General features: G+C 41.2%; 4 protein-coding genes across 6 annotated transcripts in view; 2 read left to right on the plus strand and 2 right to left on the minus strand.

Annotated features, from left to right (window-relative positions):
* Positions 1–468: 468 nt before the first annotated feature.
* On the plus strand, positions 469–2,745 carry LOC138009071 (uncharacterized). Its single transcript, XM_068856374.1, has 3 exons — positions 469–1,305; positions 1,575–2,580; positions 2,636–2,745. The coding sequence occupies exons 1-2, from the start codon at positions 642–644 to the stop codon at positions 1,985–1,987; spliced, it is 1,077 nt and encodes a 358-aa protein (XP_068712475.1). The 5' UTR covers positions 469–641; the 3' UTR covers positions 1,988–2,580; positions 2,636–2,745.
* A 173-nt stretch (positions 2,746–2,918) lies between these two features.
* On the minus strand, positions 2,919–4,560 carry LOC138007135 (golgin subfamily A member 6-like protein 2). Its single transcript, XM_068853883.1, has 3 exons — positions 4,480–4,560; positions 4,289–4,350; positions 2,919–3,808 (listed from the first exon to the last, which is right to left on the minus strand). The coding sequence occupies exons 2-3, from the start codon at positions 4,333–4,335 to the stop codon at positions 3,040–3,042; spliced, it is 816 nt and encodes a 271-aa protein (XP_068709984.1). The 5' UTR covers positions 4,336–4,350; positions 4,480–4,560; the 3' UTR covers positions 2,919–3,039.
* Positions 4,561–9,617: 5,057 nt separating this feature from the next.
* On the plus strand, positions 9,618–13,458 carry LOC138005560 (uncharacterized). The gene is made up of 3 exons (XM_068851769.1): positions 9,618–9,799; positions 11,425–12,007; positions 13,234–13,458. The coding sequence occupies exons 1-3, from the start codon at positions 9,618–9,620 to the stop codon at positions 13,456–13,458; spliced, it is 990 nt and encodes a 329-aa protein (XP_068707870.1).
* Positions 13,459–13,816: 358 nt separating this feature from the next.
* Positions 13,817–18,099, minus strand: part of LOC138007347 (cilia- and flagella-associated protein 46-like) — a 132,082-nt gene continuing 127,799 nt past the window's right edge. For all 3 annotated transcript variants that reach the window (XM_068854178.1, XM_068854177.1, XM_068854176.1), the window contains 4 exons: positions 17,995–18,099; positions 17,227–17,308; positions 16,048–16,184; positions 13,817–14,472 (listed from right to left, as the gene is read on the minus strand). The exon at positions 17,995–18,099 is cut by the window's right edge and continues 8 nt beyond it. In XM_068854178.1, coding sequence (XP_068710279.1) covers positions 14,186–14,472; positions 16,048–16,184; positions 17,227–17,308; positions 17,995–18,099 — 611 coding nt within the window. In that variant the 3' untranslated portion in view covers positions 13,817–14,185. The remainder of the gene's footprint in view (positions 14,473–16,047; positions 16,185–17,226; positions 17,309–17,994) is intronic.

Below are 18,099 nucleotides of genomic sequence, written 5' to 3' on the forward strand. Positions count from 1 at the left end.
TCCCATTTGCCTTGGATGATTGGTTTTGTTGAAGTGAAACTCAAGTTTTTTCTTAATGTGTTCTGCGACTCTAAGGAAACAGATATGCTGCTGTGCCACAAAACTTGCATTTCATTGCAGGCCATCGTGTTAGAGAGGTTGCCCATGATTATGTACCAGCGCTAAAGCTGTGGTTGACCTCTGAGGGAATCAAGAATTCAGTCAATCCTGTACTGGTAAAACCGTGTATCATCCTACAACAATAATTAACAGTGAAATGACGAAATGTTCCAAACAGCTCGAGGCATTTTCTGCACAAGTCATTAATAAAATAAATGAAATACAAAAATGAAGAAAATAATTACCTCATGTTGACAGTGTACTTTCCCGCAATAACACTGCTTAAATACCATCTCAATGAATGGCCAGCAGCACAATTTAGGCTGATATGTAAGGAATGCCCATGCCGTTGGAACGAGAATAGGGAGCTTAAGATGCGGACGTTTTCGCGGTGACGGCGACGTGACAGCCCAGGTGGACTGGGCCAGAGGTTGCCGTTCTCGCGCCAAAATTAATTTGCTTAAGATTCTCATGACGGCGTCCGAGACTTCGTCGAGTACATCGGCTGTACTTTCTGAGATTCAATCGCTTTTGTTTGTAACATGGCCGCATTTGAAGATTTTCGACAACTTCTCATTCTTTACTACGACGCTAATTTGATCAACGATGAAGATTTCGTTCTCCTTTACGACATGTTTCCGTCGAGAAATCCAAGTTTTCCTTACTACGAGTACGCTTGCTTTGACCTGAACAACATGAGTGAGGCAGAGTGTAAGGCCGAATTTAGGTTTGAGAAAAAAGACCTTCCGACTCTGGCAGAAGCCTTGCAGATCCCACCTACCTTCAAACTACGCCAGGGAAGCATAGTAAGTGGAATGGAAGGCCTTTGCATACTCCTAAGACGGCTCGCCTATCCTTGTAGATTTGGCGACATGGTACCTCGTTTCGGCAAACCAGTACCGGTGCTATCCATGGTCACAAATCATGTGATTGATTATATTTACACCATCCATGGACATCGCATAACCCGGTGGAATGACGCACTGCTTAACCCACCTGCATTGGATACTTATGCTCGATCAGTTCACGCTAAAGGGGCTGCTCTCCAGAACTGTTTTGGCTTTGTTGATGGCACTGTGAGACCTATAGCCAGACCAGACGAGCACCAGAGGATGATGTATAATGGTCATAAACGGGTGCACGCCATTAAATTCCAATCTGTTGCCTTACCGAATGGATTGATCGCAAACCTTTACGGCCCCGTAGGTAAAGATCTTTTTAACTTGCTCTTATTTATAACTAAATGTCAGGTTTATGAAAATAGCAACTCAAACGGAAAAGGTACAAACATGGTTTCGGAGGGTAGTTGTTTCCCCCTTCAAGTGTCTGTTTTATAGTATAATCTACGACAAACGCCTGTAGTGATCAGGGCAATGAAAGGTTGATCTCATGACACCATTTTACAGAAGCGTTGCATGATGAAAAACAATGATATTCCATGAAACAAACCTAATACTTTTAACTTCTTCTTCCAGAGGGCAAAAGGCATGATGCAGGTATGCTGGCAGAATCTGGTCTCTTGCATGACTTGGAACGCCATGCATTTTCGACAGGGGGTCAGCCTCTATGCATATATGGGGATCCTGCATATCCCCTCAGGGTTCACCTGCAAGGACCATTCCAAGGTGCTGCTCTCACACCTCAGATGGAGATGTTCAATGGATCCATGAGCTCTGTTCGAGTGTCAGTGGAGTGGCTATTTGGAGACATTTTAAACTATTTTAAATTCCTTGATTTTAAAAAGAACCTAAAAGTTGGCTTAAGTAATATTGGTAAAACATATGTCGTATGTGCTCTCATGCGAAATGCCCTAACATGCCTATATGGTAATCAAACCTCAGAATTTTTTGAATTAGACCCCCCAAGCCTCCAGGAGTATTTCAGGTGACCTAAAACATTCGCTATATTTATTCGGTTACTGCCTGGTCACACAACTGGTCAACACTTTCCTCCCAGAATCAGCCCTGGGGGGTGGGGGGAGGGGGTGGTGGTACTTTAGGATTTTTTGTGGGGGAGTGTCCTGCTGGGACCCTGGAATCCTTAATCTATACCAGAGCTAGTTCAGCTGAATTTTGCTACCTTCTACTAGACTTAACTTCCCAAAATCCCTTTGCCACTATCCTAGAGTAGCTTTTCGGCTAAGTTGCGTAAATTCAAACTTGTCGATTTGATTTTTAGTTTTAGTGGCAATTCCTGGTTTCCCTAATCTAGACTAAAACCTCCCCGCCCACCCCACCCCCCCTGCTTTGGGAAACAGCACAACCTATAAAAGATCATACATTGTATTATACAAAGCAGACATATTGTTCCACAAAAAATGAAAGCAGTTGTTACTATGGCATCCACTTATACGACAAATGGCATGCCATTTAGTTCAATGCTCAGTTGTTCAAAAGTCAGATAGTGTTATCCAGCACATAAATCACTATAACGATTTCTTTAGAGGAGGAGCACTTTCCGCCATTTGAACAACTGGGCCCAGTTTAATGCTGATAAAGGCAAGGACTTTCAAAGTTGAGGCATCTCTAATATCAAGTTTAACAAGGTATACATTGTTTACACAAATGTAAGTATTGAAGAAATCAACCTTTTCACAATACAATAATTTTTGTCAGTTCAAAAAATCAAATCAAATTTATATTTTGCAAGGTAGTCAGGGCTTTCAATAATCACTTGACTCAATTTAATATATGACATATTTTCATAGCCTGTATTCTGATAGGGTAATCACCTGATTGACACATGCATAATACAGCTAAATTCAAACTGGGTCAATGAAACTAAAAAAAAATGTGATTATGATAATGATAACTCAACAATCAACTACCACTCTAGCAGAAATGGAGTTAAAAGAACAGTTGAATGCAAAATTATGTCACTAACAAGAGAAAAATTACAATGGTGCCATAGTTGAAAAAGAGAAGTTGCAATAAAAAAATGTTAACGCTTTTCCTTGGGAGCCAACCTCTCAATCAAAGCTAACATAGCCTGTGATTGCTGCTGCTGCTGGTTTAACAGAGACTGCATAAACTGTAGTGTTTGCTGTTGGTTTCTTTGCTGCTGTCTATGCTGTTCTTCTTGTTGTTGCTGAATAATCTTTAGCATATCTTGCTGCATTTTTGTTTGCTGCTCTGATATATGAGATCCTCTTGCCTCTTCCTGCTTTCTTATTTCAATTTCTTCTCTTTTTAATGCCATCTCTTCTTCTGCTTTCTTTTGCAAGTATCCAATAGCATCTCCTGTACTTTTCCTGCTTTTCTTTGCTGGAACCACTCCATTTGTTTTCTCCACTCGTTTTTGAGTTTCTCCCATGGTTTCCATTGCCTTGTACCGCATTTCTTCAGCAGTTGCCTTCTCTTTCTGAAGGCTTTGCTTTTTGTTGCCAGTTGAAGGCTTATTTTTAGCTTCTTCCTCTTTTTCACACAGCTCCTCCAGCAGAGTATCTATCTCTTGTATTTCTGGACTAATACCACTTGCTCTTTCTTCTTCCCTATTTTTTGCCTTGAATTTGGACATTAGAAGATTGAGCCTATCTCTCAACGACCTTTTGTTCACATTGAATTTGCATTGGGTGAGGTTATTGAGTCTTGTGGCAATCTCATCCCACAATTTTCCTCTCTCCGGGCTCCCCTTTCTGGTTTCAAAAAGATCTGATCCCCTGACCTCTCTCAAGAATAATGTATCATGTTGATTTGTCCACTCCATTGTGCTGAAAGAGGGAATTAAAGTTTATTTTAGCACTTTATTTAAAAAACGGTGAAAACAGTAGTTTTCCTCTTCCAGACTGAGTCCTTGTATTGATTTATTGAATATTTGCTGGATGAAATTGTTCTGTTTAATACGCACTGTACGTATCCACATAAATTATTGCTCTAGATTCACAGCACTTCATCGAAGAAATATTTCCAAGTGTGGTTATACAAGCCTTAAGAGCACATTTACATATCGATGAGCTATGTAGTGGATTTGTTGGCTAAGTGTGAAAAAATTCAAAACAAAATATTTATCTCTGCACTTTTTAGCAGCCTCCAGAACTCCAAAATTCTTTATCGCCTCAGAAAATTCGGATTCAATATGTTACTAAGAAATAAAAAAATGTATTGGAGTCAGTAAAATATATTATATATATAATCGTTTTACAAGAAAGAATTCGTTGAACGTAACAGCTTATTTATCTTTACAGACTTACTTAGATTGTTTTGTCTTCACTGAACTAGCTTCAGAGTCTTCGGTCATTTTCCTGAGTTTTATCTGTGAAGAGAGCACAAAAAGCCACTAGAGTTACTTGGCACATCCCCAGGTGGGTTGTGCTAGTAAAGAAACTGAAAAAAAAGCAAGGAATGAAGAATACAAGAAAGAAATACCGGTATAAATACTCACGTTTTCACTGCGACGGCAAAATCCCCAAACTGACGTCGCCGACGTGAGGGCGACGGCGGGAATGTTGGAAATCGCATGCGCAGTTAAACTCGCCCCAATCCTAATCGGTCTTTACGTCGCCGTCGCGTCGAAAACGTCCTTATCTTAAGCTCCCTAATGACTCCATATCGAAACCAAAACCACAGAGAGGGCACTTTCCGTTGTATTTAGACACGGTGCCTAAGAGATTTCTCATAGCATCAGTGGATGAGATAAAATAATTCTCATCAGGCGTACTCCGGGTATGTATATCGAAGCAGCCCGTCGTATTCTCTCCGTGACACTGTCAAGACGTATGGTAAAACCTCATACCCAAACACGTCGGTTTGTGTAGTTGCGCCGCAAGAATGATGAGAGGAAGTCAGCGGGATCGAGAAAGATGTAAACAAAGAGGAATGACTTCCACTTACCATTCCTCTTTGTTCAGACCATTCAAATGAGTCCAAGAGTCTCTCCATCATTGTAATTGTTCCCAACGGTGTTCGGGGAGTTATTTGTAGGACTTCCTTCACCCGCTGAATCCTTTTCTTCACGCTTTCCAATCGTTCTTCCATGCGAGGTTCGACTGAAAGCTCAAGTGTGAATCGGACCCGTGGCGCTCGCTCCGATATTTTGGCTTTTTCGGCTGGGTAATCGGCCATGGCGCAATAAACAAAAATTGCAGAACTAAATAAAGATCGCTTCGCTCTTGCAACAACCGCGCAATTGAGGGTGGAAGACGAGCGATGTCGCTACACGATCGTTCCACAGGGAACCCACACAAAGAGTGTGTCTGTTTTTATGTTCGAAATATAAAGAAATGTATGGGAAATATTGAAGAGTCGTAATATAGTAAACTTACATCGATAAATGACTATGTTAACGCTCAAAATAAACGTAAACCTACCTCATTTGCTGTGTATTGTCATTTCTGCGGCTGAAAATGGTGAATTTGAGCGATTTGGTGGGTTTTCCATTGACTGTTACTACACGTCCTTAGAACGTGCCGTACCCAGGCAATATGATTTTCTATCAGATACTATAATCTCTGATTTTCTAAGTAAAAGGAATGGCTTCTTGTGACTTTCTGCCTCGTGACTCAAGTTACCCAGAACACCTCGCCAACTCGGTGAGCAATACTGATACCACCTTGAGCAAATCGAGATTGATTTTCCCTATGCAACATCTACCAATTTACATATTTTCCCTTTTTTCGAGGGGGCTTCTTGGTTGCCTCCTGTGGGGCCAATTAAAAGACAAGAATTTTCTGGTGCAACAATACCACAATTGCTTCACTGGAATAGAGAAGTTACAAGGCCAGTATCATATTACTGTAGATCCTTTGGTGTACCCCGTTGTTTATGCTCAATGCCGCGAGTCTGCATGGTGACATAAAAAATACGAGAGCTAGCTGTCACGGAGTTCCGGGGGATTATTACCGCCTAAGATTAAAGGAGCTGAACGACTGCCTGGGTCAACAGCCTGGTGTACCGCATACAACCGAGTGGTAACCTAGAAAAGGATATGCCGAGACCCCAAAGTTCCCGTGCCAAACGAACCTATTTCTAGAGAGCACCATGCGATCCCTACACTGTAAGAAATTCTTCTAAAGCTAAGTGGTGCAAAGATAGACCAGACAGGGATGTTAAGGTACAATATCTTTTTAGGAAATTGTTTTTTTGGAAAATCAGAAACACGACCAACACATTCATGAGATGCTGATCATAATGGAGAACCACTGAGCTGCAGCTAAACACAGAAAAGTGCAAGTTTAAGGTAATTCCCCTGAAAATGACTTACTATCCAGATTTTAGTCACACTTGGCACAGTTGATATTTATGGACAGGACGTTAAAAAATGCACTAAACAGATGGGGTTAGAGCGCTTGTTTTGAAGCTGCATAAGTGATATTTACCGCTGTTCATCGAAGACAGATTGATCTTCAAAAGCAGCCTAATTGTTATCCCGCAGACGCAACAGCAAGATGTTCAATCCAGGCTACATGCCAATCACCAGGGTACAGAGAAGACCACGGTTAGGTCACACACATCAGTATTTTGGAAGAAATTAAAACTAAACAAGGATATTGAAAAAATTACCAAGTCGTGTTCGATATGCCAAAAACATCAGCCCAAGCAAGTGAGGGAACACCTAATGCAAACTGAAGAACCACCAAAGCCATGAAAGGACTGGCATTTTCTACTTTGACAGAGACGAATTTCTTTTAATTGCAGATTACTACACTAAATACCGTTTCTCAAGAAAAATTCCGCAGTGCTCCAGCACCAGCAAATGTATTGCAGAGTTGACCAAGCAAATCTTCAGTGAACAACAGTCCTTTCTCTAGGTTCCACGTTCTGTAGATTAGCCTCACCCGTCGAAAAGTATTGATTCTATGTGACTCTCAGGTCTACCAGTAGAGAATTTTATTTCTTTGCTAAAAAATAGGCTCATTTGAGCAGTTGTATCAAATAATCAAGTCGGATACTGTTTAAGAGGCCGAGAAATCCTATTTTCGAAATTGTTTATCCATTCCCAGTGAAGTACATCCCACTTTCGCAGTCCAAAAGAAAGGTACGTCCCTAATTTCCCATTTTACTTCCCTCATGACCCTCTTATCCGAATAGAGTAGTATGCTAGTAGCTTTGTACTCTACAGCAACTTCTACATGATCCCAATGAAAAGGTTATGGTAGACGTCTGACTTCACTTTCACAGTAGACCACTTGTAGTTTTTTAACTTGGATCCACACTAGGATGCTAGATCTCGGTAAAATGCTCCGAATCAACAAGAAAACAAAGGCTGTACAAATTGCTTCGTGGTACTTGAGCTTTACGGCAATTTTAAGCCTATTTTAACTATCTTCACCTATTAAGGGCAAAATTGCTATACATGCAAATGATCTACCAATTCTTATATCTTTGTTTATGACTAGAATGGATACTCCAAAATAGGGGAAGGCACTGCCAATTCTTTACACATACACAGGTGTAATATTTGGTGACGTTACGTGGCAATACCTGACAACCTCAGTGTTATCATTACCCAATGTAACATACCTTGCAACGGCCAAAAACGTTGTGAGACCAGTTGCAGAAACCATTGCGGAAAAGAGAATTGCCTTCTACTTTCCGTAACGGTTGCAATAATTTCTTTAAGCATTGCGCAGTGTAACATCTATCCTGCTCTTGTTTCGCAACGCTTTGCGGCACCAGCCAATGAAAATGTTCCTTTAACCTCATGTGATCATCGAAACGAGACAAGTCGCATGAAACGTTTCTCAGTGTAACACCCGTAAAACAACTTGTTTCGTAATGTGAGAACGTCTGTAGAAATGGCGTTGCACGAAACATTGCAGTGTAACAGCGCCTTTACCGCTTCGAGAAACATGCCTTAGCCTGGGCTCCATGTCCTTTCGTAACCCTCTTACGCTTATTATGCTGTCGTATTTTGAACGCAAACATTTCAAAATTTTAAGATCATTTTGTCCGAATGCTTTGAGGAAGGAGGCCAAGCCTGGTCTCTTTTTGAAGTTGTTATCAGAATAGATAAAAGCAAGATGACGACCGCCCTTCGTCAGCCGGGGTGATTGTTAGTTGTGAGGGGCTATTAAGTCCCATAATGGAGTAACGCTAATAATAGAAGCACCGTTACGTGGAAAGCAAGAAAGAAACGAAAGGAAAGAGGCATTCTTTGATTCGAGGAGGTAGCATATGCCGATACAGAAGATTACTTTTTGTTCGAGGTATTTTCTGCTCTCTGTGTCACCGTGGTGAAGAGAAAGGCCACGGACAGTCACGTGTTTTCTGGAGAGGCTCGGTAGCTCGACATGCTGTGCTACTGGTTGAGATGCGTCTTTGTAATTTTTTTCGACGCCCGTTATAAACATATGCTCGCAGACAAAGTAGTGACGTTTTCTCCCTGTTTCGCCTATATTGTTGCATAGATTGCAGCCAAGCAGAACAAGTTTCGATCAGAATAAGAGATTTCCGGCATACTGCCGGCAGAATAAGGGATTTCCGAGCAGAATTTGATCAGAATAATGGGTAATCTACGGCACTAATGATTTGCATAACGGTTGCAAGAAAAGTTTAAAACTAAATAAAAAACAAATGGAAAATACCTTGTGTTTGATTTGATTATTTAACTTAAGGTAAGATGAATTACAGGCTCCCTTCTACATTTGCGAAAATAAATACGAGCAGAATTCGAACAGAATTTCGAGCAAAATAAGCGATTTTACGAGCAGAATTTATCCAAGCCTATCCATCTAACCCACCGATTTAAAGCACAGAGAAAATTCTTGCTTGAGATCACCCGGTGGAAGTGATTGTCCCTGTGGCGGCCTTACAGGTGCCTTCATGATGTTAAATCTGAAAAACTGGATAAGACACTGCTCTGAAATTCGAATCACCTGAGTAGACCTGCTCCTAGACGTCTTGCCACCTCAACCTGCATTAGGAGTAGAACCCATGCGAGAAAGGGAGAGGCTCTTCTTTTTCCCACCTGGGTTCCAGTCCCAATGCAGGTTGATGTAAGAGACGATTAAGAGCGCATGTTGGCTTTGTGACAGGAAAGATGGTCGATGTTAGACGTGATTCCATTCATAGTTCTCGAATATGTTTTTTCAATTGTTAGCGGATTAATGACAAGCTCTTGTGTTTTAGGAAATGGCATTCCGATGATAAGATCCCGGGATGCTCTACCACTGAACTACCGCACGGAGTCGTAGGCCATTAATTTTTGGATTTGCGAGATCACATTTGTCCCGAATTCTTCCTGGGTAAGCTTATCTCCTTCTGGGAAATAGATAAAAACTACACAGTGAGATAGCGATTTCGCGAATTACATTGGTGTCCGGTTTTGATTAAAATTAATGCTAACATGTTTGTAACTGGTGCTCTTAAGCGGGCTATTAGCTTCTTTTTAACAGTCCCATTAACGTTCATTTTCACTTAACTGGTGCAAAACCAAATAATGATGTAACATAACTATGAAATAAACGTTTGGGAGTCGTTGATCTTAGTTATGGAAAACTTTGGAAGAAAGCAATGCGGTTGAACTCAATGTTAACTTGGATCACTCAGGCATACAAGAGGAAAAATCGCTAATTTTACAACATGAACTTCTTCCTGTTACTCGCAGTCTGTGCATCAGTGAACTTGGATTTACCTACTTTAGTAAACGCTGAGAACATTTCAACAGTAATTCCGGCCGAGCGCATCTGTAAAACAGGACCCCCATTGGCTAAAACACCAGGAAAGTTTAACTGCCTTGTTATCGGTGATTCCATTAGCATTGGGTAGGTTCATAATGTTAAAAACGTCTACGATAGGCCTTTTGCAACAATTCGTCACGTGACCTTTGTTTCATAGACACGATGATTCTGCTAAATTCACGAAGTTATTTTTCCAGAAATAAAAAGAGCAGCTTAAAACATGCCACCACGCCGATTTTCGTAAGTATATCGTTTAAACTGGTGTTGTTACAGTTGAAAGAAATTATAAGGATTTGTATGGGAAAAGGACGCTTTGCCACCCAGTCACGCTTTCATACAAATCCTTGTATTTTTCTAAGTTTCCAAACCGCTTTAAAACTCTTCCTTCGAAATATGAAAGTCTGAAAATAGCCACCCTTGCACATGTATTCTCGCTTATTTGACCAGTGGTAGAAATAGGAATCTGCGCTCTGTTGGTGGTGCGTAATTGGGACTGAGAAAATCACCCTGGAGGGCAAAAGCTTTTCGTTCGTAAACAGAAGTATTGAATTTTCGATTGTTGAAATGGTCATACAATCTTTACTTTAAGCGTTATTTCTCTGAAAATTTTATTATGGCTAAGTTAAACACGATCTTTCCATTTCTGGACCAGTTTGTTGCAAATGGCCTATTACAGTAACTGTTGAACTGCGCGAAACGACTGGTTTGTTTTTGTTTCCAGCCCATTAACGATATCCATTTTGGTTTCATTTGAATCAATGGCCTTTGCTTCATCAACTGCTTTCCTGCTTTAATCAAGACCGTTAAAAATTTACGGTTTTAACACTGCCTTGTTAATACACACAGTACAGTCTCTGTTCAGAGACTGTACCATGGTATACGATGGTGGGCCAAGCAAACTTAAAAAAGTCTTTTCTGTTTTCAATTTTCATTCAAGAATGCCCAAACTTACCCCGACTACCCGAGAGTTATCGTTTTCGTAAAGAAAAGATATCGCACCTAACCGCATGGCGTCGACATCAAATCGGGCCAGCCGGAAAGGCTGCTCCATTGTTGCAAGAGTGAAAATGTAGCACGCCTGGGGTCGGGTGAATAGGAACGAGACTCGGGTTGGCAAGCATTACTTTTTCCAAACGTTTTTGCTGCATGTTGGTATTCAAATCTCTTGTTTCTAATGTCTATTTTCTTTACTCAGTTTTTTCTCGTGAGTCACTCGCTCCAGAAAAGAAGGCTCTTCCACTTTAAGAGCAGTCCCAAATCTCTATGGAGGGTGGAGCCCCAACCGCTGAAACCATTACAATAAATTCTGCACTGCCGGTACCGTCTAAGTTAGTACCCTTCCCCTTGTACACAATGTGTCTGGTCCATTAAGCTCCAACTCTGGCCAACATCCAAGGCGTCAACTGCATCCGCTTCATCTTTCCTACGGTCCGGGGTCCATGTCGTAGCCTTCAAGCAAGCCGTTCTCCTGTAGTGTTTCACGGGAGATTGATTCCGAGCGCTTGCTTCCCTGGCCGCTCGCATCCACTGCTTCGCACGCGAAATCTCGCACGAACCCCAGTGGAAAGCTTTCTCGAAGGCGATCCATGACGCAACATCTTTCGCGACTTCGCTGCATGCTGATCACCCAATTGGGTTTCCACTCTCCAATTAATCAACCAGATAAATCTTCCTTCAGAAACCACTAACTTTCCTTTTCACGTCTACAGTTATACCCCTTGGCTGGTCGATAATTTGGGCGAAACTTACCAAGTGCAGCATGCACCTTGGGAAGAATATGACGGAGGTGCGCTTGACTCCAAATACGGTCTTCAATGCCTGGATCTGTTTCTCTCAACCGTCATGTTAGAACCAACCAACTGCGACGTTATTGTATTCAACTTTGGTCTTCACGACTTAAACTTCAACGGCAAATTGCCAGAAGAATTTAACACGCCATTTAAATACGAGAACAATTTGAGAAGGATTAAGTCGATACTTTTGTCAACTGGAGCCAAGGTCGGCTTTCTTCTTACTACGCCAGTTCCCTTCGAGAATGCACTGAATGCCCGCATTTGTAAGTACAACAGAATAGCGAGCCACGTGATGAAGGAGCACCCAGAGGTTGAAACGGTTGACTTGTACGACTGGGTGATTAAAGGCCACCAAAATAAGTGTTATGAAAGTGACAAAGACTTAAACCCTCACTTCACCAACGAGGGATACAAGTACATAAGCCGAAGAGTCAAGGACTTGATTTTAAACCTTACTAAAAAGTGCAAATCAAACAATTACACGAGAGAGGCTAATCATGCTCACCATGGGAACCAGAATCGGTTTGGGAAAGGACAGCAGTCGGTAAGGACCACTGATTTTCGTGTGTAATGAAACAAAATATTATGAAAGGCAAGAGCAACAATTAAAGCACATTTAAGGACGGTGCCTATTAATTCAAAGGTATTTTTGCCCCGATTTGTGATTATGCAGGTATGGTAGATCTTAACAAGTGTTATTGAAATCCAAAAGAAAATTGGGGGTAACCACGCATTTTTCAAAGATAATTCAGTTCATGAACAATATTTGTAAAAAGCTCTAAAATACAAAGCAATGTATGGCGTTCTTTCTTAAAATGAAGCTCAATTATCTCTTAAGAATGCATGGTTACCCCCAATTTTCTTTTTGGATACCAAGAGTACTTACGAAGATCTACTTTAACCGCATAGTTTTAAACCGCGCAAAAATATCCCTGCATTAGTAAGCATCGGCGATAGGAAATCCGAGTATCTAGAGATGCGCAGAACATATGCGCAATAACAATAGTAGGCACCGTCCTTAAGTATTCTCCACCTAAGCGGGGTCGAGTCCCTAGGGGGCTGGGGGAGGGAGCAGGGGCCGGAGGGGTGAATTGACCTCCCTCGGAAGTTCTGGTCCCCTGCTGTCGTTTGCTAACGTTTTTAACGCCATCCGCTATCCAAGCCTTCCTCATTCATACCTTTGCCTTACGAATTCTGGGTCACCTCGCAGCTCTTACAAGGTCTCACCTGATTGGAGACCACCCTTGAGGTTTAACAAAAGAACAAATAACAGAAACAATGGACCCTAGGCCTAAAACAAAAGGGCCATTGTTTCTGTTATTTGTTCTTTTGTTAAACCTCAAGGGTGGTCTCCAATCAGGTGAGACCTTGTAGGAGCTGCGAGGCTACCGCGAATTCTTCCGAACTCTCTGTAGCTTGAAGCAACTTAAGATACTCGATTAACTGCACGACTACATCTTGCGGTCTGTGAGGACACAACAGGGAGTTTCCTGTGTTAGGTGTGAAATGACAGAGGCATTGTATCTAATAAATACATTTCCAATTTTCGGTTACAAGTGAGAGCTGTGCACTAGAAGCATTCCAGGTTTGACAATGCAGCCCCCAATGAGGCTTTTTTCATTTTTGTTGTAATAGCATCAACTCATAACATATCAAATTTCTGATACATCCTCATTCGTCTTTCGAACGTTGTCTGACTCATCATTTTATCCGCTTTTTCTGCAGTGGTTCCAAGGGAAACCTGTAGTTCCATGTAAGGACGAGTCTGGTCACGTGATAACGGTTTGTCCCCATAATTCCACATGCTGTGATATCCCGTTTCCCACGGGACAGGGGTGCTGCCTTATGCCACAGGCTGTCTCGTGTGGGGACGGGATGCATTGCTGTCCCGCAGGCTACAGGTGCCATGAGAGCTGCACATCGCGTGAATGCTTTTGTCGGAAAAAGTGAGCGCATTTCAGTCTTGCGCCCTTGAAAGTCACGCAAACTCTTGTTTACGCAATCGATATAAAGGCAAGATCAATATGATCGTAAATTATTACGGACCACTAGGCAGACGTGCCTGTCACAATTGCTGAGAGTTCATGACTTGAGGACAGAAATACAGAGTTGCTTACACCCTAGCCGGTGCGGCCATTTTGAATGAGGGAGGCAATATCGCTTCTATGGCATATTCCGACGAAACTAGAAAAGATGTGTGATTCGGTCACAACAATAGGTCGCATCCACGAGTTGTCATATTAAATAAATAAAAAAAACCCAGCCATAGCAACGAAAGTTTCATCATTAGTCACTCAAATTATTGTTAAAAAAATTGGTCCACAATTTTTTTATTGGTCTCTACTCTGTTTGCTTTACGTGATTTGTTCTTTCATACACAGCAAAAGCTTTAAAAAAAAATCAAGACAATTGTCTTACTCATGTTAAAGTTACTAATTGCGGTTCTATAAAATAAAACGTCCAAGATTATCAGGGATAAGTTTCCTTTAATTTAGAAACTAATTGAGCTCGAACTCTTATCGGGCTAACTGTCCAATGATCTGTGATATCACATGCCATACTCTTAATGCAAGCGAAAATAACTGATTGTCAGGCAGATAAAACATTGCCAAAACCTCTATAATACAACACATCACACCCAACAGTTACAATACACCAGATACATCTCTGGACAAAATTAATTTGCTTTTAGTGGATTCAAGAGCATCGTAGGTGTCCCATACAAAACGGTGTTAAACCAGTGTCTTGAAAATGAAGAGTGCGCTGTTGCTTCGTCCCCTTCACTATTTCCGCCAGAATCTAACACCGTACTTTCGCTACCAGTAGCCTCAACTTTAGGTTGAATTCCGGTTTGCGAGCCTCGATCCGACGCAGTCTCTGTTTCCGGTACACCTTCCGATAGTTTGCGAAATTGTACCAGTCCTCTCACGGCCTGTCCTACTGTTTTATGCGATTCAAGGGCACCTGGAATTGAGTTGATCAATTTAAGGGTTGAACGACCTCAACGTACTTCGTGTACTACAGGCACTATTTGATGTTACGACTATATTGGGTGCGGTGCTCGGGTGCTCGGGTGTTCGGAACCGAGATAGTTTAAACGTCGCATTTTATTCCTGCTTGAATTGAACTAAATAATTTAATTCGGCGGTTGATTTTAGACGTGGGATTTTTTTAGAGCAGTCTAAGCAGCCTGAAAAGCGTAGAAAAGAAAAAAAACGATAGCTTAGGATATCAATTAACTGATCGAAACTAAATCAAACGAGTTTACGAAATGTACTGATTATAAGGTAAAAATGCAAGGCTTTTTAAACAAAGATATGACCTGTAAATTCGACACATAAAAACGATCGCCCTGAAATACAGTGACGAGTACAGGAAAGATTTTCTTCCGCATTTTTTTAGCAAGCGAACCGACGGACCGAGTCTGCTGCATACTGTCGCCCGTTTACTGACTGCGAACCAATGAGAAATGCTTAAATCAACAGCGGGGTAGCGGGCTGGAACGTTTCCCACGCAGGAATTGAAATTCAAGTAAGTGCTGTAAACATCCACGACATTTTTTATTTGGGCCACCGTTTGGCGAATTCGTGATAGAATTTTGAATAATTTCTACCGCAGAAAATAACGTTTACAATCAAACTGGTCTAATTTTTTTCAAAGAAAGCGTTTGTGCCTGAATTTTTTTTTTCAATTTTTCCGGGCGCCGCCATCTTTGTGTCAGAACAACAGGTCAACCGTAACACGTCACAATTATTCAGGAGGTGGCTCGAAATCCGCTCCAAAGATTTCTTTTTTAAACTTTGTAGAAAGTTTTATCTTAGCCTGCTAATCACTTTAGATCAATAAAAAAAATAGGGCTCACCGAGTTCGTTCTTGAAAATCAATATATAGGGTGTTTTTAGATGGCTCTTTTGTTGCCGTGGTAACAGTTTAGAGAGCTTAAGCAACGACAACGGCGACGGCAACGAGAACGTCATCTCAAAATATAAATTTGCGTTATTTTAATCGCTTCGTGACTATTTCAACGTTTTCAATATGACGAGGGTGTGGTAATTCCTCAAAGATGACACCAGTCGGAACGGCACTCCATTTTAGGAGAGAAAATGAAAATTTATCCTCAAGTGCTGACGTTCTTCATAAAACCAAAAACTTGGCTATTTCACGTTGTTGCTTTGCTGATGACGGCAAAGAAATGGACAAAAGTGAAAAACGCACGTGCAGGGCGTGCAAAGCTATTGTTTTTACCCACTAAATATGCAAATTCGTGACGTTCTCGCTGCCGTCGCCGTTGTCGTTGCTTAAGCTCCCTATTAAGTCACCAGCATCTTGTTAAGCAGTTATTGGTGATTGTTTTGGTACCGCAACATTGACATTACATGAAACAGTATTGTACAGTCACTTCGTAAAATGTGACATTCTCTCTAAATTTTGCAAACAGCTGGTTTGTGCCACGTTAGACAAGTAAAGTAAAGTAATTTTTAGAAGAAATGGAAATTCCTTTCATACACCCATGAAGGTCTTTGTAAAAGCTAAACTCACCAGAGAGGTAAGTGACGAGCTTCTGCTTGTTATCTGCTAACTGACAGTGCCACTGATTCGATACTACACCAGCCACGCCCACTAATGATAACAACATAGCAGTCTCCAAAGGTCGTTCAAGCCATAATTCCCCAACACTGATTTAAAAAAAAGAAGAAAAAACACAAATATGGAATAGATAGGGTGATGTTTTCATTTTAGCGGGGCGAAATAGCTCGTCCCATGCTAGTCACTGGCCAGGAGCTCCGTTTTGAGAAAAACTTTGCCCGATGTCTTGAGTGCAACCTGTGGCCACATGTTATAGGCAACTTAATTCTCTGTGTTTACCCTTCAAAGTTTTGCATAATCATTGTTTCTATCTTCCCTTGGGACCACTGAAAATCCCAAGAGAACTGAAAAGAATGCTTATGCAAGATTTTGGAGGGCAAACAAAGAGTATTATGGTATTTTTAAAAGTGGCCCAAAGAAGGTACAGTTTTCTGCGACTTCCAGAGTTGCGCAGCTTAAACACAAGGCATCCGGCCTAATTCTGCTCAAAATGACTGTGAAATTTACAGTAAACCAGCTAAAAGCCAGACACTTTTAAGTGGTAGAAACCTAAAATTCTTTTTCGAACTACTCAAAACTCCAAAATACGTACAAAAGATCCGCGCAATTGTTGAGCATGGGGCAATTTTCCAGCTATCGAATACACCTTATTCCAAAATGGCCGCCATTTAGATATTCTTTTGTTTTTATTGAAATTAGACCTTGATGCCTCGTTCAAGGCAAAATATTCTTTTGAATTTTCAGCTCAAGAACGAGGCATCAAGGGCTAATTTGAATAAAAACAAAAGAATATTTAAATGACGGCCATTTTGGAATAAAGTCTATATAGCACGGTTTCTCGCGCAAGACGAAGAAATTCCGCCCACACCCGAACAAATTGACTTTATTTGAATTGCGCGACTTAGTACGTAAAGTAGTCCGTGACGTTTCTTTGTATTACGTCGTTTTTCTATTGCGCCACATTTTCTTTTCCTAATTTATTTCTTATTGAAGTTGATGTCATTTTGACACCAACACCTGATTTTCGAAAAATTGCAGTACGCACTCTGAGGAAAAAAAAAACAATGCGTTGCGGCCCTCGACCTGGGTTTAAATGTATTAATATAATTTTAATACACAAAGAACTATTACGCTTTGGCTGCATCGTCTTTTCCCTGCCGCAGGAAACTGTGTCCCGTCTGAACCAGGTCTAGCAGAACAACAAGATGACAGTCTGAAATAGCAAACAAATACGCTCGAGATTAGAATGTACCGTAAGAGCACCTCGAGGTGCTCAAAGTGAATGAACAGTTCCTACAAAAACTAACAGAATGTTTTGCAACTGAGATCTTTCGCGGAAAAGCTCTCATCGAATGTTCACAACAACAATGATCACGTATTATAGATATTTGTGTTTCACGCCTGCCTATAATTTCTTAGAAGTGCGCTTTTGATGACGTTTTATTCTTAAATGTGCTTTTTAGAGCACTTTTCAAATGACTGTCGAAACTAATTACGCGGTTGCAATTGCTACGCTTAGTGATTGGTTCAAAAATCTCGCGCCAGTTTATCAACCAATGAGAAGGAAAACCAGAGCCAATCGCGACTTGCACGCGCGATTTTTCCCGCGCCTTGAGCAAGTGACATAGAATTGAAAGAAATGTGCACTTGAAGTGCGGGTTGCTTAAATTGTCCAGCTAAGTGCGAAGATCTCTTCAATGTTCTACATGGAATTGCTACGAATTTGGATTGGTTCATTGTGGAAATGAATTCTTGTTACACACGCAGACCCATTAGTGACTTTATCCTAAGCGCTTTTTTTAGAACAACAGTGTAATTGGTCGGCTTCTGTTGGTTGTGCTTAAGCTTGCTTAGTGAGTAAACTCAGTGGAGGATTACAATAGCATTTTTAAGACTTACCTGTGATGCTCATAGCAGCCAGCATATTGGGTGGCAAGGTTCCAAGAAACCGCTCAGTGCCATAAAAAATAAAGCTACTGCTTTCAGATATCACTCGTTGAAATT

The sequence above is a fragment of the Montipora foliosa genome, chromosome 6 (assembly GCF_036669935.1).
Source record: "Montipora foliosa isolate CH-2021 chromosome 6, ASM3666993v2, whole genome shotgun sequence".
NCBI lineage: Eukaryota > Metazoa > Cnidaria > Anthozoa > Scleractinia > Acroporidae > Montipora > Montipora foliosa.